The sequence below is a fragment of the Bombus huntii genome, chromosome 8, assembly GCF_024542735.1.
Source record: "Bombus huntii isolate Logan2020A chromosome 8, iyBomHunt1.1, whole genome shotgun sequence".
NCBI classification, from domain to species: domain Eukaryota; kingdom Metazoa; phylum Arthropoda; class Insecta; order Hymenoptera; family Apidae; genus Bombus; species Bombus huntii.
Genome location: NC_066245.1, coordinates 10097752 through 10121507, shown reverse-complemented (window position 1 = coordinate 10121507; position 23756 = coordinate 10097752). Strand labels below are relative to the sequence as shown.

Below are 23756 nucleotides of genomic sequence, written 5' to 3'. Positions count from 1 at the left end.
TCTTTTCAGTGCTTTAAAGTTATCGTTGATCTTGGTAAATGTTCCTCGATAAGAGAAATGTTGGTTAACTGTCGCTATTTGTAACGCAGTACGAATTCAGATAGTTTGCATCGTTTAACAAGTCGTGAATGTGAACTTACATACGTGTTCGAATACGAAACTATCGAAAACTTTCATAAGATGAAAAGATACATCGGAAGGCGTTAAATTAATATACTTGGTAATAAACATATTACGTTGTAAATTTTACCTTGTTTCATTACGTGAAATAAAACGCATTATATCTATAAGATAGTAAAATATATTTCAACTTACTTTAGCGTTCGCATATAAATTATTAAATTTCCCATCGATAACAAGAATAAGTTTCGGTGAACTTCACTGCGATCGAATAATCCTCGATGAAATTTAAACTATTTCGACCTATTGAAAGTATTAGCGATATCGAAGAAGACAGTGCCACACTGACGATCCATATTATACTGCAAAAATTAACTCGCTCGTTATATTATCACGTTATAGTACTTGATCGACGAATGAACGAAAAGCGTATTATTCGGGAAAAAATAAAAAATATTTTCTTACCTGAGCACTTCGTTTGTCACGCGCGAACAAAAGCCAAGAGAAAAACGTACCGTAGAGTTTCGTAAAGTAATAGGGTTTTTCGAGACTATTGAAGTCTCTGGCAGAGTGATGCAAAAATCAGAACCTGAAATCGACGAAAATATAGTAAAATGCGGCTTGCGGATAATAGCACCGAAGCAACACAGTGGTGGAAAAGTTTTCGTACCGAACTACTCGAATTACCTCGAATTACTCGAGTTACAAGTGGTTATTATCTAGTAGTAGTGAATCTTGCGTTAATTGCACGCGACAAAGGTCAGGTTTCGCTAGGTTCCGAGAAATTTTACAGAACTGCGATAGGTCGTCGTTCAAGGACTTAACGCTTAGTTGGGTCTTTCTACGACAATAAAATCGAACTTGTACCAGTCGTACATAAGTCGTTACGGCCGAGCGACAGCACATCTGGAAGTAATTACGAAGGATACTGACCCAACGTTCAGGTGTAAGATCCTTTAAGGTGGAAATAGAAACTCGAGGCAGCAAGGTAGCGCTCCACGCGGTATCGAACGTGACATTTCGTCAGGTACCGGGATTAGTGACCGATGCTTTTTGGTTTTCTGGTTTTCTTCTTCCTCACGGAAGAGGCAGAAGTCGCGATACGATCTCTTTCTTTCTTCGCAGACGTTTCGAAACAGTGTGCCATCTGTAACCGTATACCGAGACAAAATGTATTATTCACCTGAAAAAGATTTGTCGTTGCTGTTTTACATGCAACCTCAACACCAGTTTCGTCGTCCCATTACCTTCGTTTTGGTGTTCGACACGTTCGTTCCGCTCTTTCGAGAAAAAGTGGTGTGTCAACCTGTTGTGATCCAAGTCGTTCTTCGCCTTGACTGTTTCATATTAGGTCGGTAAATATTATATACTTAAATATTATACTCTTTTGAAAGCTATTTATAGCGCCAGTGTATGTCGTCGCCTGATTGGTCGCCTATGTGCTTACACTGCTTGCAAAAAAAGCTTATTTATTTATACGTAAATAGCCACGAAGAGAAATTTCGCATCACGATATGTACTTCTGTAACTTTGCAGCGCGTTGCGTTTATCTGCTTTAACAACAACGACGCGAATCTCACATCACGACAGCTCTTATTAAGTCACATTGATATTTAGGTAATTTATTCTTTTTCTATCGTTTCCCGTAAGAATCATCTGGAAGAATCTGAAGAATACGAAGACGATGTGATTTTCAAAGTTCCGTATTATCCGAAGAATGTTGCATTTTATCGTAACATCGCGTTTTCCGAAATTTGAATACGAACAGCAGGAAAGCGTAAGTAGTCAGGTATCGTGATAACAGTTAATCGAACTTTCAGCCGATTAAGTAACGAATGAAACCTAAATACGATATTACATTATCATTTTCTATGACTTTATTATACGATTTATGAATATTAACAGATCTTTCCATATTGTTGGATTACGTCGGATGATCTACTGTCTACGTTTGATCCCCATAGTCACTCGTAACATGCAACGATGATTTCGTTGTCAGCGATTATGATATATTATAATCATCCACGTCAACGAAACAATTCCGTAAGATTTATTATCGAGAAACTAAAGTCGGTAAAACTTTCTTTCGACAAATCCGTGTATTTGTCTATTTCTAAATCCGATTATGTAAATACCTCTGGTAAGTTAGTTTAGATTTAAGAGCAGGAATCTTCTGTTATTTCCACGATAGAGAAATCGAAAGGTAGGAAAATGAAAATTTGACGTAGAACGATGAATCGCGTCTCGACCAATTGCCATTCGATTCGCGTTGCGATATTATTTCGCGGCTGGAACGTGCCTCGGCCTGAATTGCCGCAGCTTCGGGCAGCCTCTCGTCCCAGAGAAGTGCCCGTTGGGTATTTAAGAAGCATATTCCGTCCATTTGGCATTGTGCGCCGTCGAATGGACACTTTCGAGCGTAGGGCGTGAGAGACTAGCGGAGATCGAAGGATCAAGGTATTGATCGTAAGCGGCTTGCCCCCGTGGAGACTACCTTTGTGCTCGGAACCAGCTATTTGCTAGCTTCGTAAATTCACACCTTGACATAATCGGAGTATCCGGCAAAGCTGGAGGCATTCGGCCATTAGAGTCGCGACATTTATACCGTACCACATCTCGGATAAAACGAAGCAACTAAAGGACAAATTAAAAAAGTTCTATTGGCTCACGGGTCGACGCTCCAAACTAAACATACGGAATAAAATTACCCTCTACAAGACCGTAATAAAACCTGTCTGGACCTACGAAATGCAACTATGGGGAACAGCAAGTAACTCCAACATCGAGATACTTTGACGCTTCCAATCGAAAACGCCAAGATCCTTAATAGATGCACCTTGGTATGTTACCAACGAAACAATACATCGCGGCATCAAGATACCCACGATCAAAGAGGAAATTGCAAAATATAGCGACAGATATAGCAGAAGAGTCAACAAACACCGAAACACCCTAATTACTGGATTACTCGATACGTCGGACTAGATCCGCAGGCTGAAGAGACACTACCCGCTAGATTCAATTAGTTATTTAAATTAAGTAATATTTACTTATTTATAATACTTACTTACAAATTATACTTATCTATAATAAGTATTAACCTATTATAAATAATTAGCCATGTCACTGCGCCACACCAGAAAAATTACTGAAAATTCTCAATGCGAGAATTGATTGTAAATTTTAATTAAAAAAAAAAAAAAAAATTCATGCCGTAAGCGAGGCTCGCAAAGGTACCAGCCACGTGATTGCGAGAAGCATTTTTCCAAAGTATTTTCGTATCGACGAAAGGTACATTCGAAATAGCCGTATCTGTGTAATTTGAAATCTTTCAAACGGTTCTCTTTCGACAGCTTTTCTCCGTATAATTGCAGTGTCGTATTGCTTGAAACAGTCAGAGAGTCGCTGTCGCGAACTCTTCCATTGTATTCGTCCAGCAAACAGAAACGTAAAAGCTCGGTCGGAAAACAGAAACAAAATTCAGGCATCGCAAATGAAATTTTATCGCCAACAAAACAAACAAATCTACTTTTATCAAGCCACGAGTGTGACTCGATATTGCAAGAGTTAAAAAAAGAAAAAAGAAAAGAAAGGAACAGTATGCAGCGTCATCTAAAATCTCCGTAACTTGGTAACTTCCGTTATCGCTTATACGTGAAATTAATATGTACGCGATATCGCGCTTCCTGCTCGAAGCTCTACGACCGTCATCCGGCCGATTTTTCCTCGTTATAAACTTGCTCGAGGGAAAAGCGCCATTTGTAACAGCAATAGGTAACCATGTAACCCCTGATTTGCCGTTTAAATCCGTGCTAGATCTCCGAGGGGCTTGGTAAAACGTGGCCATGGAAAAAGTCTGTTTTCTCTTCTATCATGGAGTTCGCGCGTAAATGCGTAACGTACGCGCTTAACACGCGCCTATGCACGCGTGTAAGTGCATGAGCCTCTCTCTCTCTCTCTCTCTTTCTCTTTCTCTCTCTCCCTTCTTCCCTCTTCTACGGGGGACTCCATAATGTAAGTTCATCGCGGGCGCGCTGATGCGTATGTAATCCCGTGGTGCTTACCGATACTATCGTGGGTTTTATTTTCATTATTCATTTGTTCGACCCGTTCCCCATGGATGGCCGGCAAGCTTACACGCGTAACCCCGTGTTTCTATGTTGCTTTAATCAGATAAAGCCCCGGAACGCCAAAAATCGCCGCACACTAAACCAGCGCGGTTCTACTCTTTTCTTCTGTTCGCCAAAAGGAGAGCAGCCCTGATTTCCGACCCTCGACACCCGTGTTTCGTCGCGTTCACGTTTTCGTCCATCGGCTATCGCATCGTCCACGATTCCCTAACGTTTATCTTTCCCTTTTACGACGAAACTTTCGGAGGCGACGCGAGAATTTTTGCCTACGTTAGGTCGGCTCGTACAGGGAGAGACGGTTTCTCGCGAAATATATTTTGCTGGACGATAGTTTGATTGTATTAGACGAATTTTAGGTGTTAGATGAAATCGATCAAATTATATCGCGCGATAGATTATGCTACTGCGTTTCGGTACATTTTCGGGAATTTTAGTTGGCTCGCGAAAGTATTAATTTCGGCGAAAATGCGTTATATACGGGAGAAGTGTATAATGAAAAACAATTGATTAGGTTTAAAGGGGAAATATACGCTGTTTACGAACGTAATTGCACGCAGACCGAACGTAATTAATCATACTACGATCATACTGACTCTAACTCGTGATTCTTCTTTTGCCGCGTATTTTATACACTTACGTTTATACGTTCGCTTATCGTGTTTGTAATCCAATCATTTATGATTAATGAAACCGAAGAAGAGGCGAAGAAACGAAAAATGAATAGCCGCCCGTGTATCTGCCACAAAATCCTGTAGATCGTCGTAAAACAATTTGCCACGTACAAATAAAACGATCACTAACCGAACGAACATGAATATTCAAAATCGTCGATCTACGTTTCCTACAAGATCTTTCGTTCGTTCACCAGTCCCACTACGCGAAGGATGAAATAGTAAAAAAATGAGAACGAAATTACGGCAACGAGATCGGCATCTCTGGTTGCGTTCGAAGCTGCGCTGGGTTTGAAGCCGTCGTGGCGGCTCCTTTTTTTCCGCGTTTCCGGCGGCCTCGGGCCGTTTCAAACAGTAGGCGGAATGTCGGAGGAAACGGGAGGCCGGCGGGAAACGAGAGCAGAAAGGAAACGGGCGAACTATCGGAGGTACGGTAATTAGCAGGTCAGCTTAGTTAATGCAAGAGCACCGGCTTAACGAATCGTAATGGAAAGTGTGATATTTCGAAAATACGTTTCACCGAGTGCTAAGTAAGCCGTGTACGCGTTTCATTAGCCTTCTATATACATCCGAGATTCATGTCGAATAAAACGAAATCGAAGGAATCGTTTAATCGCTGTTCCATCCACCAGTCATCCCCTTTTTCTTTCCTTCCAATTTACCTTCTCTTTAAAACTTCCTTCGAAACTTCAAATCATACTACGTACAGCATGCGTAATTTCGGACATCGCGCGACCGTGTTTCGTTAATTTCAGCCTATTATTAATTTATCGTCGTTCTTTCTAAATTTGGATGTTTCGCGGTAACGAAGCAGCGAACGAGAAGTACAGACAAGTTCGAGCCATCCGAATGAAAATCTTCGTGAGGTGTAGCGTACAGAAGCGCGCGTACCTGCAATAATAGACGAAAATCATGTAAAATGTAGCCAGAGCCTGTACTATGTACGATTCGATCGGAAAAAGAGACTTCGCTTAGGAATAAAAATTTATATAGTTCGTAAATCCGTCGGTGGTTACTGTTTAATGTTTCATATACGCAGGGAAGAGATTTAAACTGGCAGCGATAAACGAAATTGCAATTGAACCAATGAAATACTAGCTGCTACACATCCGCTTCTCTCTTTCCGTATGCCTTGGTAGAACGAAACAAATGCAGTTGAAAAACTGTAATTCCACTTGGAGAAAATAGTTGAAAACGTTGAATATGTAAAAATCGTGTGGATCGTCAACGGGTTGATCTTCGCTTCTTCGCAAAATTCGTTACCTTTTTAATCCACGACGTCGACCAATTTTGTTCTTCTTTTCTTCGCTTCCTCCCTTCGTCGTTTGCTTCTTTTTCCATCGAAAATATCGGCAGGGCTATCGAGGCGTCTTAAGGGAGGATCTCGTATTTGCTTGTGCCGGAAACACGATATTCCCGATACCCCGGGACCTGGGCTACCCACGTGTTTTACGTTGACCGTTAAAATTCGCTTCTCCGCGCTACTCGCGACATGCCGTGCCTGCGACGCTGGTAGGCAGTGTATTATTTTTCCGCTGGCTCGCCAAATTGGCTCGCACGGATTCGATCTCGAATTACGGACACTCGATATTGCCGCGCAAAACTCGCAGCATCCTCGTCCGGTCCCGACCATCTCGCCGTGGAATATCCAAAAAGGAGTACCACAATGTCCCATTGAGCGCGGATCGGTATAATCGAGCCGGGCCCCCGATCTCGTCTTGCTTTTCGTCCGATCGAACCACCCGTAACTCGGTTCGTCGATTTTCACGCGGCCGTAAACTGTAACGCAATTGATGGTTCTTTATTCTTTTAGCTTAGCATTTAGATTGGTAAATTTATAAAGAAATCATGACGATCGAGCGACGTATAAAAAGTACACAGGGTTGCGATTATTAATAATATTAACGCGTTAGTTATCCCTCGTCCGTATCTTTTTTTTTTTACCAAATACATGGTACTTAGTGTTTTGTTCTCTTTGGAGTTTTTCGATGAAATACGCAAAGCCAAAAACACGACAGTCGCTGCAGCATTATTCAGAATCTTCAGGTACAAAACGATTGAAACACCGTGATATGTATTCGTACGAGCCGTTTAACGCAAAATCGATATAAGTCAATTTTTTGCCCATTTGATCCAACACCACATCTCGAAAGAGTAAGTTTCATTCTGCTTTGTGGAGAAACGGCGTAAGTATATGTTCGTTAATTTGCCGATGGAGTTAGCGGAACGAGCGAGAATCGTTCGCTCGGTCCATCGCAGAATATTTACTTTATCCCTCATTGGCCAGTGATCAACCTTCTTGACTTGTATCGCTTTTGCATTAAACGGTTTGTACGTATCAGTCACGGTAAAGGTACTGTACGTAGAGAGAGAATTTTCTCTTCTGGCTCAGATATTCGAATACATACGTATATTTTGATAAACGAAAGTAAATTAATTAAAAAAAGAATCCGGTCGTTATCCACTGGCAATATCGTCTGTCAATAAAAATAAATCCATATGGATATCGGAATTTTGATAGCTACTATCAACTGTGTAGCCGTTCAGGCTAATTTTACACGTTGAAGCATGCAAAATTAGTATCTGTTACGATTTCTTCATTTTTCCTCCGTATCTCTTCGAGATACTCAATCAGAACGATATTCACCATGGCAAACATTCGCGTAAAGTGCTTAACATTTCACGTAGCTTCAGCGAATCGTGTAATCGTGTAATAGAATTCGCGCTACGTTAAAGTCTACGAAATTCGTATCTCGAATGGCTTTTGCTAAAATGAGTTTCCTTTGGAATATAAAGCAAGGAAAATCATTCATTGTTAGAACAGAGAGATTAGAGATGACCAGTTAAAAATTAAGAGAATTAATAATTCTTAGCTCTTGGAAAGTAGAATTAATTTCTTAATTCTCCGACTTGAATTTGACAGCGTTAAAACACCTAACATACGTCGCGGTTTTCTCATTGACCGTACTTCTCTCTTAGCGTAATGTGCTTTTCCACATGGAAGGAAAATCATTAATTGTTAGAACAGAGAGATTAGAAATGACCAGTTAAAAATTGAAAGAATTAATAATTCTTAACTCTTGGAAAGTAGAATTAATTTCTTAATTCTCCGATTTGAATTTGACAGCGTTAAAACACCTAACATACGTCGCGGTTTTCTCATTGACCGTACTTCTCTCTTAGCGTAATGTGCTTTTCCATATGGAAGGAAAATCATTAATTGTTAGAACAGAGAGATTAGAAATGACCAGTTAAAAATTGAAAGAATTAATAATTCTTAGCTCTTGGAAAGTAGAATTAATTTCTTAATTCTCCGACTTGAATTTGACAGCGTTAAAACACGTAACATATGTCACGGTTTTCTCATTGACCGTACTTCTCTCTTAGCGTAATGTGCTCTTCCATATGGAAGGCTCTTCGTCCGTGGCCCGTAACCCAATAGGCTTCCCGTAGGAAGATCATACTTCGGTACAAAGGCTGATCGCTACATCGCACGCGATCACGATGCACGTCATGGAAACTGACGATCTTCATAGCACCATTTGCTCGCTCGTCCTCTGCCACGCCAATATCGCACTCCCTTTTGGAACAAAGTGCACGTCTTCAACACATTTTCCGTATTTAACAAGATGAACCCTGATGTCGTCGAATTTTTCGCTTCGTTCGTAATTTCTACAACAAACTGTATCGATCATCTTCGTTCTTCCCTTTTCCCATCCAAATTGATATATCCATATAATATACTTTTTGTATTTGAAAACGTCTACGCGCTTGAACATAGAATAAATACGATACTATAATTGTATATAATAGTAATATTGTATTGGCAACTAAGCGATTGCGGATTTTGTCAATAGGTGGTATTGATAAAATTATATTGGGTTGGCAACTAAGCGATTGCGGATTTTGTCAATAGGTGGTATTGATAAGATCCGCAATCGCTTAGTTGCCAACCCAATATTTTCTTGAAACATTACCATCTTTCTTATTCTCCTACTTTACGTAACAAAACAAACGATCTTAACGCTCCGATTTTCTTCTCGAATCTAACATCGGTATAACTTTTTACGTTTGAAAATTTGTATATAATTGGACTCGGCGTAAGTTTAACGCTGTAATTATCATTCTTTCGGAAGTTTCTTGCTCGCGTATACTATCAGGTTGCGCAACAAATTCTATCAACATCGGTATATCGGTTTATCGGTATATCAGTTTTTATAATCGCCAACTTTTACATCATCGAACATGCAATTAACTAAATCCCACGCTACCAGCTTCTTCGATTTTTCGATCTTTCTTTAAGCGAGAACAGAACAGAGTACTCGACTCTTTCTTTCTATTTCCGTGCTGACTTAAAAGCACATCGTATAAAAAATATTCTTCGGCTCGAATTGCCGGCAAAGGGGAAGTAACCCCATAGAATCTCAATTAATATTTGAACAAAAAAAGAATATACGCGAATTCGTCGATGCGTGGAATCACGTTGGAGAGCGCGGCTACCATCGCGGAGGATCTTTCAGAGGAAATGAGCCATCCACTGCTTTGTATCCATTCTCTTTTGTACCGCGGACATTTCGTTTCGAAATCGATGAGAAGAGGCGCGGTAAAGGGTTTCGAAAAATACGACGATACGTGCCGACAAAAAGACGTTTTATTCGATTCACAAAGAAGTCCCACATTGTTGGCTGTGCCACTTGAGGCGATGCCCGTGCACTCGACGTTGCTACGGTGTTTCGAGGTTCGAGGGATGCGCTAGAATCGGGCTGTACGTTGCCTCCTGTATTTACGGCTCGTTTTTCCGCGTTTCGACGCGTGGCGATTCGATACAAAGCCTATTGATGCTCACCCGCTGTACAATGTTACTCGTTAAATCTATTTATATATGAAGACATCGTTAATTCCTCGTCGTTTCCTGTTTCACGCTATATATAGAAAGGTATAGAAAATTAGCCGTAGAGGATGTTTCAACATTGGCGACGCTCGATCATCGATGAAATTTTATCGGACAACGAGAAACAAGCGTTAATCGATGAAAGTTCGCGAACTTTCTCGCCAAGATATCGATATCTGTACAAAATGTTCAAAACATCAACGATACGTGCGATTCATACTTCGACGCCTTCAAATTGATATATTCCTGTGGATTAGATTAGCTTCTGCAACTTAAGCTTCTTACGCTAGGTTTTAGATACCAACTTTGTATATAATATTCGATATGAACGTATTGTACGAGTAGACGGACGATTGGTTCTTTATATAAAGATAAATTAAGAGCGCAGGATAAAGCTTGTTTCGTGTAAACTGTCGGCCGCATACGTATGCGCGTTTACATGGCTCAGATAGTCATTAATCAAATTTCTCTTTCTGCTTTTTCGGATCCAATAACTCGTAAAAATTGCGTGGTCAGATTTCGCAAAAAACAATAACCGTATCTTACAATTAACTACATGCACGTTGTTGGTTGGTTGGCATTCGGAAGAAATGCGGGTCTTATTGGTTAATTTACCAGCAACGTACAGTATTTAATTACATATTGAAGATTGATCTCTTTGAGAATCTTTTGTTGCAAAAATTCTATTTTATTTCGTGCCTTTTATTTGTTTTTGCGTAAGAAATTACCACTCCTCCTTACTTTCGAACTACACCCTATATGTAAAATCATTCTTCGACCGTCATTAAAATGACTTCCCAATCTTGAAACATCCTGTACGTTATTTCGTACGGAACTCGGTTGGTTTCGTGGCTGCGGAACCGGACCTAGTTCCTAGCTATCGTTTTGTTCCTTCGTCGAGAAACTGTATCGCTTATCCTAAGTTAATACATTTCTAGTATATCGTTCTTCCGTGTTCATTCACTCGTCGTTTCGTTCGACCGTTTCGTTGGCCGCCAGGATTCTCACCAAGTCGTTCGAGGACTCGTCGACGTTCGTGTAGGTCACCGTGTCCCGGTTCTTTCGCCTGATGTCCCAGTGACCGAGCGGTCGTCTCAACAGGAAAAAGCCCGCAGCCAAGACAATTGCCACGACCAATATAAAAATGCAGGCCCACAACACTGGATGTAGCATCGTTGCATCGTCCTCGCATTCCAGCTCGTGACTTGGTATCTCGCTTAGCTGTCTATTCGAGTGTTGTTCGGGAGTTCTGCACCTGTGACAGAGATGAAGCAGTTGTATATTCCGTATAAACTCGATTCATCGAAACGAAATTTTAGATAATTTAAACGCGAGCTGTTATTATTATAAAACGAGCTATGTCGTGCGAATGAAAAATGATAGATGGAATGATCGACGAACTCCAATTATATCGATTGTTTATGCTCTGATAAATTTAGATAAAGGAAGTTCCACCAGAGTAAAGAAAAATATCTTTTTACTGGGTTTTAAATATGTTAGGTGAACGAAGGAAAATAATTTTCCGTATATGGGATAAGGTATTTAATATTGTAACAGAGTATTAGCTTAAGTAGCATGTAAATGTGTTAAAAGATTAATAAAAAAAATAATTTTAGTAGTAGCAGAGACATCTATACTAAATTCGAAAAAGCCTTTGTCATTTGCTGTTCGATGCTTCAAACTATCGGCTGTTATTCGATGAAAAGTTTAGGTTGAGTGTTCGGCAGATTTTACTTACTTAATTTGTCGACTAAGAGCCTTCGTAGCGTTTAACATATTTAGCCACTGCATTTTACAGTCGCAATGCCAAGGATTGTTTTCAAAGCTCAAAATCGGTGTTCTCTTTATTATCGACATGAGGTTGTAATCCAAGGTTCTCAGTCCGCAGTTGCTTACCGAGAGCCGTTGCAGTCGTGGTAGAAGACGATCGTTATATGGGATCATTTTTAAGGACATTAATGTTCTCGAACCATCTAAAGACAGTATTTCTAAACTGGTCAAGTTTTCGAAATCGTTAAGTAATAACTCTCTCAGATTTTGCATGTTATTCAGTTTCAGTTCTCGTAACCGAGGCAAATAAACGTCTCGTAGTCGTGATATATGAGTGTTGGACAAGTCGAGCTCTTCTAGATTGACTGGTAGCGATGGAACCCTACTGATGGGATTCATCGATAAATCTAGGGTAGATAAGTTAGTTAGCGTTTTGAAAAACTCCGAGGAAAAATACGACGACGATACGTTGCTCAAATTCAAATATCGCAGCGCCTTTAAGTTCCAGAAAGCGTTTTCATGGATTCCATCGTTGATCGGATTGTTGGCTAACGTAAGATATTCCAAAATCTAAAAGACACGAATCGTTTACAGTATATTCATTTTTCAACTTGTATATTATAAGATAAGAGACAGTTACTTTGAAATGCTCCAACATAGTTTCGTTAACGATAGATAGTTTGTTCGACGAGAGATCGAGTATCTTGAGCTTCGGGATTCGATCGTTGAAGGCATTGTCGTCGATATATTCGAGTTTGTTATGGCTGACGTTTAATACTCGTAAATTATACTCGTCTTTACAAAGGAAGAAGAACCTTTGAAGATGATTCTGCGACAGATCCAATATTTCCAAATTTGCAAGGTTAGTAGAACAATCAAGGAAACTGTCAAATTCGTTCTTCCTTAGGATGAGATCGGTAACTTCTTGCAGATTAATCTGTGACTGAATCCTCATGAAAAAGTCTTCTTTCTTCAAACCACGCTCGGACAGATCCACCTACGATGTGCAGAGAAAGAGAAATAAGATTTCAAAGAAACATTATTCCTGCATGAAGTGAGGAGAAAAATAAACGGAAAATTTCGACATTGTTCCTGCATGTGTCATTCGCGCCAATTTTAAGAGATGCGAGGAAACGAATCTTGGCGCGTCGTTACGTCACAGTAAGTGCCATTACAATTTAAAAAGACGCGGCCTATCGTGATACAATGCAATATAATACATAATCCTCTATACGTAATTATTTAAATCATCATCAAACGACCAATAAAACCGTTATTGGTGCCACATACAAATATTATAACAACGGACAACGTACAATTCAAAATTCAAAATTACTACGTATCGTACACAATGAATAAGTAAAAAAGTTGTGTAAACAAACGATTTGGGGAACGAAATTAAAAAGAAATGTCACCAAACGGCTCGCGAATCGTTATCAGATCAAGTGTCAAAACGTCGCGTGTATAGACCCACCAATTTCTTCGAGGTTGTGGAAGCAATTAAAACGAGGATTGTGATAGCCCTGAGCCACATTGTCCAGGTGGTGGATGAGTATGTGGTACACAGATAGACGTGATGGAACTTTGATTTCGTTTAAATCGATCACGTCGGGACCGTCTAGTTTCAACTATGCCTCTCACACAACGATCCGATGGAATGGCAACGAATTCATCCGCGGCATACTCTGCTCATGATTACAGTGCCGAATTAAGAGGGGATCAGGAGGGGCCTCAACATCCTGATGCAGTTGCTTGACCGATTTCCCTCTTTTTCGCGTCGTATTTTATAAGCTTTATTGCTTTATGGAAATCTTTCAGCAATATTCGAACCACTTTATTATACTTTAGAATTTTATTTATTTTATTATTTTATTACTTTACTTATACTTTAACTTTTAACTTTCTTACACAACTTATAAATGATTTAATTTCCTTCACATCACGTAAAGTATAAACTTCGCCTGCAATAAATTTAGTTGCAAATAAAAAAAAGTCAGGTCGATAATTACTACGAATTTAATCGATAATTATTACGAAAAACTTTCGAATTATTTAATTCTTCGTGGTAATTCTCAGTAATAATTTTTGGTTCGTTGCCAATGATAAAATATAAGTATCGTGTTCCTTAAAATTTGAATTATTCAGTCGAATCCTTCTCACGATATTATTACATATATTAATATTTATACACTTTTCATTCGATATTTCAGTCAAAATTTGCCATTGAGTATCTTTTTGAATTTTCAATTTCTCTTCAATTTTTCCATCAATTTTACACCATGGTCACGTTTATTAAACGACTTGCACAACGCTGCTGGCGAACGTGAAATGTAAAAAAAAATTCTTCAAATGTCCTTTCGAATGGATTCACGGGGCGCGCATCGTGTTAATCCGTTCTCGAACAGTTCAGAATCCGAAAGGCTAACGCACCACTTTTTCGATAAAGCGAGATTACGTCCCCGATCCGCTCTTATGGTCTGCCCTGCGTTTGCTTTTTTCTTCCCATTAATCGCGTGTTTTTTCAATTAATTTATATTCGCACTACGATATCGCGCGACAAAACTTATTGCCATTAAACGCGGGACAATTAAAAAAAAAAAAAATATCGGATGGAGGTAGAGAAAAGAAACAGGAATGGTTGGCATATGACGACGATGCACCATTAATATCATTGTACTCGAATGCACGACTAATTATTAGACAGTCGACGGAAACGTTGAAGCATATCTGGTTAACTCCCAACGTCGCGATAAAGTTGGCTCCACCAAGCATGTAGGCTACGATAATGCGTTGCGCTATAGTTTTATTGCAATTAATATAAAGTTCAATGTTTTTTGTTTCATGCCTGTGATACGACTCATCTTTTGATGATTTTTTCTTTTTCTCCTTCCAATTTAAAATCTTATATCAGCAATGTACATTTTTTTTCATCTTGAAAGTGTGATACTAAAAACGGGTAAGATAAGATTCAATATCTCTTTTACTAGGGTATTACAAATTGTTGTAATTAGAGATATATGTAATACCGTTTAATGGATTGATTTGTCAGAGATTGTATGTTTAGACCATCATGTCTTTCATTTTACTTGAGCATCAACTTTAAATATATTATGTAAGATCATCGAGTTAGAACTTTAATCGTTGAAAGGTTAATATAGTTTATTAGGGAAGTCTGACGTACGACGAACGCACAGATATTGGCTATCGATTGGAAAATCTATCTTGGAAAATCAATTGTGTAAATATAATATAAATGAAACAGTTTGTCAAGATTCGAGCATATCTTATATAGTATTCGCGCCAGCGATGAATTATTGCCGCCAAGATGTGTGATATACGTATATATAACAACAAATACTTTAATATTTTCGACGCGTGTACAATAACAGTGGCAAGAGGGTCATTCACTTTTTTGGAGTTTGAGGTGTGCTTGTCGCTTTGAACACCAATGGATTCGATACTCGGAATATGCTCGGTAACATTGTAGCTAGGGTACCAAATACTTCCTCTGACATTCCCTAGAAAATACAAATATTTGATAAAAAAAGTTGTTAATTACATGGAACTATCATTTGTTGTAATGCATCTTTCGGATTCAAATTAAATCACCTTTGGTACCAGAAATTGCAGATTCTTCAATTCAGCACCACCCCAAGATGCCATTTCTATCATGAACCCTTTTACACATTTGAAAACTAATTCTGCTCTCTTTGTACACCACGCAACAGTCATATCCTAGGACAATAAAATAAGATTTATAATTTAATATTATTAATCATTTACTATAATTAGATAATATTTCTCAACAAAGTAGTAGTACAGAGATTATTTTTTTTAAGTGAAATATACCTCCGACATTTCATGAACAAGAAGTATTGGAATAGTTAGTGTGGTTACATCGTTGCAACAAGCAGTTTTTAAAATATTTCGTAATCCTAAAATGGCCGGGTGCCTCGAATTGATATCGCCTGTAAATTAAGTAAAACTGTTATCAACATGAAGCATCTGTAGCGAAATAAATACATATTTATTACTCACCAGATCGCAATGAATCGTTCACTACCATGTGGAAAATTACATGAACTTGCGCTAAATTTGAATGCCTCGTAATATAAACATCGCCTGTCTGTAAACTTTTGCTGCCCGTTGATCTTTTTGTCTGTAGAAAAAAGATGCATTTAGACTGAATTGGATGAGATATCAATATCTACTTTCTTTTTAGTTTACTTTTACGTACTTGTGAATCGTTTCCTTCTTTGTGATGCGCTTGCCTCCAGGCAACAGCATCTTTCACATCCTCTCGAATTTTTTCTAGTTGTTCATCGATTGGTGGGAAGTGAAACTCTGTCGTTAATTGACATATTGAACATAATTCTAAAAGAAAATTTGATTGTTAATAAAATATGTATAATCGAACAATAGCACTTGTTAATTTAGTACTCAACAAAATAAAGTGATACCTTTCGTTATTCCCGAATAACTTCCTAAATGATTGTCGCTCAATAATACTAATCCACACAAATCATTAGAATATAATCCAAGAGCAGTCTGTAGTCTTTGAGGCGTTGGATCCATTCTATTTTAAAAGAAACGAAATGCTTTTTTTCAAACTGAAATTTAATACAAGGTAATCGTAGTGTCTTTTTTTGTTTTTGTTTTTTCTAATTTACCAACCCAGACTCGCTCTTTTTTGTTCTACAAAAATCTAAAACATCGCCTGTCAGTATACGTATATTGTGCATCTGTTTCATCTGGGAACCCAAATGTATAGTGAAACTTTCTTCCAAGATAGGATATTCAGCTGTGTTCTTCTCTTCGCTATGAACAAAATTGTCTAACGCCGGTCGTATCGGTGGCATCGTCAAAATTGGAGAACCCCTAATAGTCATATAATCTATAACTACCAAGCCCATATCGCATGTCTATTCGTTATATTTATATATACGTACACTGGACTCGGCAACATGTTAGTCTGCTGCTCTTCGAGTAACCTCATGATCCAGTTACGATATTGTCGCCTTTGTTCTAATTTCAGTGCATCAACTCTTGACCCCCAGTGACCTTGCAATAAACTTTGTTCCTCAAAATGTCGTCCCGCCATCTCGTTTATAGATTTTTCGGTAGAACCAGCTTCGAGAGCTTCTACAGCGACTCGCATCTCCTCAGTTTGCCTAAAATTCATTTTTCTGATGTTTCTCTGTTCTCTTCTTTTTTTCATGCATTCGTGGAATAAAGACGAGTTATTTGTGTTTCAAAATCAATATTGGATCATTTGTATTTGTACAATTACAGGTCAAAACAAAAATGTTAAAATGCCAGAAAATTTTAATTGGAGCTCTACTTTTATTTATGTTAGATAGAGATGAGTTAACTGCATTTCAGTTTTTATATTCTGTAAATGACATTCATGCATATCACTATCATTATAATCAAAAGATATAGTCCGGAAATAGGGAGCATAGAGTACAAGGTTCAATTATAAAAAAATGACTGTTGACTTATATTGAAGCTGTTAATAATCTACATGAAAGGTCAATGCAAGTGATAATTTATATTACATGAACTGCTGTGTGTAATATAAATAGATACTAGTATATGAATTTGGTCTTTATTTTGTAGTGTAATATGTAAACAGAAGAACATAAAAAATAATATGTACAAAGCATTCTGTACATACAAAACAATATGTACAACATAATACAATATTGCTACTAACTTTTGAGTAAGTTGTTCATACTGGGAGTCCCTCATCTGAATAACTTCAGTTACTTCTCTTCCATGTTTATGTTCCGCTTGAAGGATAGGCTCTAATGATGGAGAGTGTACCAATCTATGATATGCAACAGCAAACAATTCTTCGTCCGTTGTTCCAATAGGATCAGCATATTCTACTGTTTTCTGCTTATAGATTTTTTCCCAGTTTTTAATAATATCTTCAATATCTAAGGTCCCAGATTTTGCATTTTCAAGAGCTTTTTCTGCTTTCTCATCATAAAATTCTAATGTTAATGTTTTAATAGTATGCTCCAATGATTTCAATAGGTCTAATTCCACATAGCATGGCAATTTAAAAGATGACATTATACGGTGCATAAGTTCCTTGACATTTCCACGATAAGGTATCTTTAATGGAACTTCCAATACATATTCTTGGTTTGTAGTACATGTTGGAAATTTATATATAAATGTTTTCTCTATATACTCATCCTCAGGCATATTCATATCTTCTAGAATAGTCTTTCATTATACTTTACAGCCCAGATATTTATTTTCTAAAGAAAGAGAGATAAAGAGAAAGAAATCTTTAGTTAGTTTTTATAAAAGAAATTATACAAAAAAAAAAAAATTAACTTAATTTAACATTTAACTCTTAAAATATCAGGAATAATAAAGAGGAAGGTCAGCTTATTTCTCTGTAGTCAATAATGTTTTGCAGAGATCTGCTTTCACAATATTCCAGTCATAAGGTCAATGATAAGTTATAGAAACACCTCTGATTGCACCTCTTATCTATAATATATTAAAAACAATTATTTTCATGTATTAATTGTAATGGCTTTAGATTTGGCTTTCAGATAAACTTGTTATCAAACGCATATAAATCCGAGATTACTCTTATAAAAAAGTCAATTAAAAACATGCAACAAGTAATTTTAATGCAATTAAAAATGTTTATAATAAAATTCGATATCAAGCATTTTTAAGTGTATTCTGTACACTGTGTCATGTGCAATTTTTTGAAATAAATATGTCTTTCAACTTTTCTTACCGACTTATGAGGGCGCTAGTAGAAAGGTCTCTGATTTGTTTATAAATAATTATTTCGATGAATGTACTATTGAGTAATGATTTAAAACTCTAGCAACATTTATTTTAGATTCCCATGGAATGTAAATGCTTTTAAAAATATATGTAAAACAGCAGATATCATATTAAATTAATATATTTGCTACATCTCTTTACTTATGACTACTAATCTAAACCTTGAAAATTATACTTGCAAGATGTTTATACTTTCGAAGCTAGCTATCCTTACCTTGTCAAGCGTGTTGTCACGTGGAAAGCTTGTTTCTGATTTGTTTCAAGTAAAACATTCTAAACGAACAAACGAAACACACACATAACAGTCGTAGAAACCATTTAACGCCCTCCAATCATTTGATCACCAGTTCGACCAACCTAAACATTATGTATATCGTTTAAGTATGTATAGAATATGTTGTTTACTGCGTTATATTTCGAACGTATAGAATTAACAAACAAAATTTTGTTGGGTAAATCAATTACATCAAGTATTATAATTTATTGAGTACTGAATGATTGTCGCCTGCTCTTATTATTTGAATTAATATATTGTTATGTTGGCTGCATTCTACGAGACGTAGACGTCGGCGAAATTTTGGATCGTGATTTTGGCGGTAGTAGATTTTCAAGTATTAAATCACATTTTTGAATATGGTTGGAGACAAAAGCCAAAATGTAGAACTAACAGACCATGAAGCTGAATTATACGATAGACAAATTCGCTTATGGGGTTTAGAATCACAGAAACGGCAAGTAAAATACAATCTAACCTAAAATTTCTGAAGTTTCAAAATACAATATAAGTTATTGTTTTATACAATTAATTAAGAAATACATTAGCAATATATACTTAATTACCGGGATATAAACATTCGATTTATAAGTTTTTTTTGAGTTGATGTGTAATATTAAACAATTATAGGTTACGAGAGGCGAAAATTTTATTAATAGGCCTGAATGGATATGGAGCAGAAATAGCAAAAAACATTATTTTAGCAGGCGTTAAAGCAATTACATTTTTGGATCATAGAAATGTAACAGTTCAGGATCGGTGCTCACAATTTTTAGCACCTAGAGAATTACTTGGAAAAAATGTAGGTAAACAACTTCAGATATAGAGGAAGGTATATTATTTATATGAATATCATGTTCATAGAGGGCTGAAGCATCTGTGCAGAGAGCACAAAGTCTAAACCCTATGGTTAATGTAGAAGCAGATACATCTAATGTTGACAGTAAACCAGATAAGTATTTTAGCAAATTCACTGTAGTCTGTGCAACACAATGTACTATAACGCAAATAAAGAGGATTAACGAGGCATGTAGAAAACATAATACTAAGTTCTTTAGTGGAGATGTATGGGGATCCCTAGGTTATACTTTTGCTGATTTAATGACTCATGAATATGCAGAGTAAGTAGATTTCTAAATCAAGTTTTTGGAAGTGGTTTTGTTAATGTACGTAAGTTATTAAAAGCAAGAATTATTTTATTTCACAGAGATGTAATACAAACAAAGAAAATACAAATCTCGGAAAGCGGTGAACCTATGCAAAAGGACAAATTTGAAAATATCGTTGTAACTGAAAGACACGTAGACACTTTTGTACCTTTTAAATCAATTTTAAATATTACAAAATCTTCTCTTCCTAAAGATTCAGAAATATATTATATGATACTAAGTAAGTGTTTTGGAAAAAGATTTATATAATAGTAAGGACACTTTTATATTATCTATTCTTATTTTAGTAATGCTCAATTATCGTGAAAAGTATGGCAAAGATCCATTGCCCAGTGAAAGAGGTTCTGAAGATTTTGCGGCTGAAGCTGCAGGAATTATTAAAAAATACGATCTTGAGGATAAAATAAATCATTTAGTCGAGTATGTATTAGAAAAATTGTTATATTATTTAAAAAGTTTACGTTTAATCTATTAAAAACTATATAGTAAAATTTATCATTGATTCAGGGGTGATTTATACGCACAAATTAGTCCAGTGTGTGCCATTGTTGGAGGTATTATGGGTCAAGAAATAATTAAAACAGTTTCACAAAAAGGTACACCACATAATAATTTGTTTGTTTTTAATCCAGATACATTGTGTGGAAAGATTTTAAGATTAGGTCAGTCATAATTTTGCAGGGTGGTATGTTTTAAGTGCTTTTTTGTATTACCGACTATTTCATAATTTCGTAAGAATGAAATAAATTTGCTAAAAAAGAAAGAAAGATACTATTGTGTTACAGCTATGTTCCTTCATGCTTTATTCTTCTTTAATGAGAAGTTAGAATCCACAAATAATACAATATTATGTGTAATCACATCATCAATCACATCATCATAAAATGTCAGAAATTCTTTATACATTTATTTCAGGAAAGAATATTTTTCGAGGCTTTCCTGGCATATATTTTTGATTCAGGATTTCTTTCACTTCGAATTACATTACACTTCTTATATCTCGCTTCAAAACCGAAAAGAACATATCGCTCGAGTTTTGGAGCTGTAGTTGCGAATTGCCGAGGTTTCCAATGTTTATATTAAATATATGTTGCATTTTCATGTTCTTCATTTCGCGGCATATAAAAGTCAAATGCATACGTAAATGTAGTTTATCACAGCCCACACGGGTTCTAAGATATTTTTGTTCAGCGTGTACAATCCTCGGAAACGAAGGGGTCGTCGCGCGTACGTGGAAATATGACTCACTTTCCCGGCTTCCGCCGGGCCAATTTGTGACCCGCTTTGCGGATTTTTTTCGTGTCCTTTCGCGTGGAAAACGCGGTGGGAAACGTGAAATGGAAATTGAAAAATTGGAAAAGGGGGAGTCGAGTTGGAGCACGGCTCGTTATGCTTTATCGGCTCGCTCGATATTACCTTCGTTGCCGCGACAATCTCTTTTTATGCTTCGACATTATTTAAAACGTTGTACCCTTTCGTGCAATCTCTCTGATGAAATCCCATCACTTTTCAATGTCCAAGTTTAATCGACTTTATTCTACGAGAATTTCAAAGTCTCTAAATATATACAATATACAGGGTATTTCAAAGCGTACAATCAATTGTACGTATCGATTGAGGTTTACTTTCCAAGTTATTTAGTTCTGCGGGCATGTTTTACCTATTTCACCTTCTTTTACGTTATTCATATCCATCCATATTCATTTTTTTTTTTCATAGATTCTTTTAATTTTCATTGCTATCTCTATTTCAGCGATGGTAATCAAATACTGTACAGTGTTAGATATTTGATATTTATTTTACCTTAACACCATAAAAGATGTAATAAACATGAACAGCGTCACCAAGGTCTGATAAGTACGGAGAAACGGAGCACGTCTCCATTATTTATACCCGTCTATTTACTTCTCTCGTCTCAACTTTCATAATTACCTTTTTCTTGATGAGTGTAATCAGATATTTTACTATATTATCTAACCCAATCCGAAGAGATTTAATAAACATGAACAACGACATGAAATCTGATAGGTATAGACAAGTTATCCAACATCAAATTATTTAATTACGCTATGATCCTGCGCCAAGCAATTGCTTTCACGCGAAGTATCATACCTTGTTTCCTTGTCCGCACGTATCAGCTTCGTACGTACGTGCTTGAGAATCGATTCGTTTTTATGACGTATCGTCTTTTCCCATGGACACGATGTCGCGTGTCCCAATGATCATCGCGAACGATCGTACGTAAACGCGAGGAATTAGCTTGTCAAATGTTCCTCGTGTATATCCTTCTCCTCCTCCTCCTCCTCTTCAATTACAGGTACTTACAGGCGTGTACAATCGGGTTCCTTAACGATGCGTGCACGTGCTTTCACGGCTGTCGAATTATCTTTCACGAGGCGCTTTCACTCGCGTGTCTCCTGCTCGTTGAAAAACCATTAACTCAGCCGAAACTCGTATACGAACTGGTCACCCTTGCTTCCCTTAAATCGCGTTGGTACGCTCCTTCGCGTTCGCTCTGCTGGTCCAGACTAGGTTGAACCGTTACGTGACTGATGTGCCGTCACATGTCCGCGAGCGCGACCAATTGTGTTGACTGGTGATTTATAAATTTAATAGTCCATCGTCATTCTGCCGGAAAAGAGTCTGTCTCGGTCTCGAGAATCTTGCTCGGCCGACAGATAAAAAGTTTCGTCGTTGCGAATGGGCGAAGATTGTTTGAATCTCTGAGCAGTGAATTTATTTCCGTTGGTAAACGTAATTTCTGGGTTTGGAGTTTAGATTATTATTACTAAATTGTGGAATCGGTCAGTTCGTAAAGGCTATTTGTAAAGGATTATTCCTTATAATGTACTTTTTAATCGAACGAGTTTGCAGAGGGTGGTTTAGATTCTAAGGAATTATCAAATTGATTAATTTGCAAAGGGTAGTTTATAGAGCGGAGTTCTAAGTGGAAAAATTCGAAAATTCATTAATTTGTAGAGCACAGCGTATAGAATTTATGGATACGGTTCCTAAAACAAAATATTTTACAATTCATCACTTTACAGAGGCTAGTTATACAGGGTGGTTGGTAACTGGTGGTACAAGCGGAAAGAGGGTGATTCTACGCGAAAAAAGAAGTCGAAAATATAGAATAAAAATTTTTCGTTCGAGGCTTTGTTTTCGAGAAAATCGACTTTAAATTTTCGCTCGGTACGCGTGCACTTTATCACGTCTTGTTATAACGGATCTCACTGTAGATCGTTGTCTCGATGGAAAAATTAAAAAAAAAAATTTTTGTTCTATATTTTCGACTTCTTTTTTCGCGTAGAATCACCCCCTTTCCGCTTGTACCACCAGTTACCAACCACTCTGTATATATAAAATTATCATATATATCGTCAAATATTTATTAAAATTTATCTCACTGTTAAATATATTACTATGCGTTATTGTTAAATATATTTAATATGTTAAATATTGTTTCGTATAAAAATCTTGCGATCAATTAATATGTATACAGCTCGTGGGCTTTGATTTTAATTAAAAAGAAATCCTGGAATTGACTAGTTTGTAAACGGCAATTCATAGAGTTCACGCTACTTTAGCGAAACAAATCCTGAAATTCTTTGCTTACCCTTGTAAAGCTTTTTTTTTTTCAATAAAAAAAATCGTGGAATTAACCAGTTCGTAGATGGCAGTTTAAAGACCTTATGGGACGTTTGTTTGACGTTTTGGTACGAAATCGTATAGCTACTGTACCTGTTATCGATGCAATGGTATGGTTTTATCGCGAGAACATTCGCCAGGTTCGCGTATCAGCAACGTGGAAATGCTCACGGTAGTTCTGAAATATGATCGACCCGCGCAACAATTTACTCGCGATATTATCTCACGGCAAATAGGCTAGAAGACGTAGAGGTACTTCCC

At 37.2% G+C, this 23756-nt stretch overlaps 3 protein-coding genes and 2 long non-coding RNA genes across 11 annotated transcripts in view; 2 read left to right on the top strand and 3 right to left on the bottom strand.

The window, feature by feature from the left end:
* Window positions 1–327: 327 nt before the first annotated feature.
* LOC126868341 (uncharacterized) lies at window positions 328–6340 on the bottom strand. Of its 4 annotated transcripts, none has more exons than XR_007690580.1 (6): window positions 6185–6340; window positions 1368–5812; window positions 1054–1267; window positions 791–961; window positions 586–709; window positions 328–482 (listed from the first exon to the last, which is right to left on the bottom strand). It is a non-coding gene; the product is annotated as an uncharacterized LOC126868341 (long non-coding RNA). The 4 variants fall into 4 exon arrangements; XR_007690582.1 differs by having other exon boundaries at window positions 791–957; XR_007690579.1 differs by having other exon boundaries at window positions 791–1267.
* A 3214-nt stretch (window positions 6341–9554) lies between these two features.
* LOC126868323 (leucine-rich repeat neuronal protein 1-like) lies at window positions 9555–14576 on the bottom strand. The gene is made up of 4 exons (XM_050623660.1): window positions 13057–14576; window positions 12223–12579; window positions 11551–12152; window positions 9555–11067 (listed from the first exon to the last, which is right to left on the bottom strand). Exons 1-4 carry the CDS (start codon window positions 13114–13116, stop codon window positions 10773–10775), a joined length of 1314 nt encoding a protein of 437 aa, XP_050479617.1. The 5' UTR covers window positions 13117–14576; the 3' UTR covers window positions 9555–10772.
* Window positions 12307–23756, top strand: part of LOC126868343 (uncharacterized) — a 129301-nt gene continuing 117851 nt past the window's right edge. For both annotated transcript variants that reach the window (XR_007690584.1, XR_007690583.1), the window contains exons 1-2: window positions 12307–12444; window positions 12514–12743. This is a non-coding gene — a long non-coding RNA (uncharacterized LOC126868343). The remainder of the gene's footprint in view (window positions 12445–12513; window positions 12744–23756) is intronic.
* Window positions 14926–22395, bottom strand: LOC126868319 (protein C12orf4 homolog). Of its 3 annotated transcripts, XM_050623649.1 has the most exons (11): window positions 21960–22336; window positions 18619–18761; window positions 17299–17854; window positions 16532–16753; window positions 16257–16460; window positions 16043–16158; window positions 15820–15956; window positions 15621–15741; window positions 15432–15550; window positions 15192–15317; window positions 14926–15100 (listed from the first exon to the last, which is right to left on the bottom strand). In XM_050623649.1, exons 3-11 carry the CDS (start codon window positions 17802–17804, stop codon window positions 14987–14989), a joined length of 1665 nt encoding a protein of 554 aa, XP_050479606.1. In that variant the 5' UTR covers window positions 17805–17854; window positions 18619–18761; window positions 21960–22336; the 3' UTR covers window positions 14926–14986. The 3 variants fall into 3 exon arrangements, 2 of the variants coding, with proteins under 2 accessions (XP_050479606.1, XP_050479607.1); XM_050623650.1 differs by lacking the exons at window positions 18619–18761; window positions 21960–22336 and adding an exon at window positions 17951–17966; XR_007690574.1 differs by lacking the exon at window positions 14926–15100 and having other exon boundaries at window positions 15432–15567; window positions 17299–18761; window positions 21960–22395.
* On the top strand, window positions 18761–20616 carry LOC126868327 (SUMO-activating enzyme subunit 1). Its single transcript, XM_050623663.1, has 6 exons — window positions 18761–19135; window positions 19309–19480; window positions 19543–19799; window positions 19886–20067; window positions 20135–20267; window positions 20355–20616. Exons 1-6 carry the CDS (start codon window positions 19038–19040, stop codon window positions 20518–20520), a joined length of 1008 nt encoding a protein of 335 aa, XP_050479620.1. The 5' UTR covers window positions 18761–19037; the 3' UTR covers window positions 20521–20616.

Bases quoted from the DNA above. Each gene is read 5' to 3' on its own strand.
- LOC126868323 (XM_050623660.1), bottom strand. From the start codon at position 13,116: ATGTGGCTCAGGGCTATCACAATCCTCGTTTTAATTGCTTCCACAACC. The intron at 12,580-13,056 runs GTGGGTCTATAC...TGCACATCGTAG, and splicing joins CCACAACCTCGAAGAAATTG to GTGGATCTGTCCGAGCGTGG. The intron at 12,153-12,222 runs GTAACTGTCTCT...CGTGTCTTTTAG, and splicing joins CTATGTTGGAGCATTTCAAA to ATTTTGGAATATCTTACGTT.
- LOC126868319 (XM_050623649.1), bottom strand. From the start codon at position 17,804: ATGAATATGCCTGAGGATGAGTATATAGAGAAAACATTTATATATAAA. The intron at 16,159-16,256 runs GTTGGTAAATTA...CTTTTAAAATAG, and splicing joins ACAAAAAAGAGCGAGTCTGG to AATGGATCCAACGCCTCAAA. The intron at 15,551-15,620 runs GTGAGTAATAAA...CTTAATTTACAG, and splicing joins GAACGATTCATTGCGATCTG to GCGATATCAATTCGAGGCAC.
- LOC126868327 (XM_050623663.1), top strand. From the start codon at position 19,038: ATGGTTGGAGACAAAAGCCAAAATGTAGAACTAACAGACCATGAAGCT. The intron at 19,800-19,885 runs GTAAGTAGATTT...TTTATTTCACAG, and splicing joins ATGACTCATGAATATGCAGA to AGATGTAATACAAACAAAGA. The intron at 20,068-20,134 runs GTAAGTGTTTTG...TTCTTATTTTAG, and splicing joins AATATATTATATGATACTAA to TAATGCTCAATTATCGTGAA.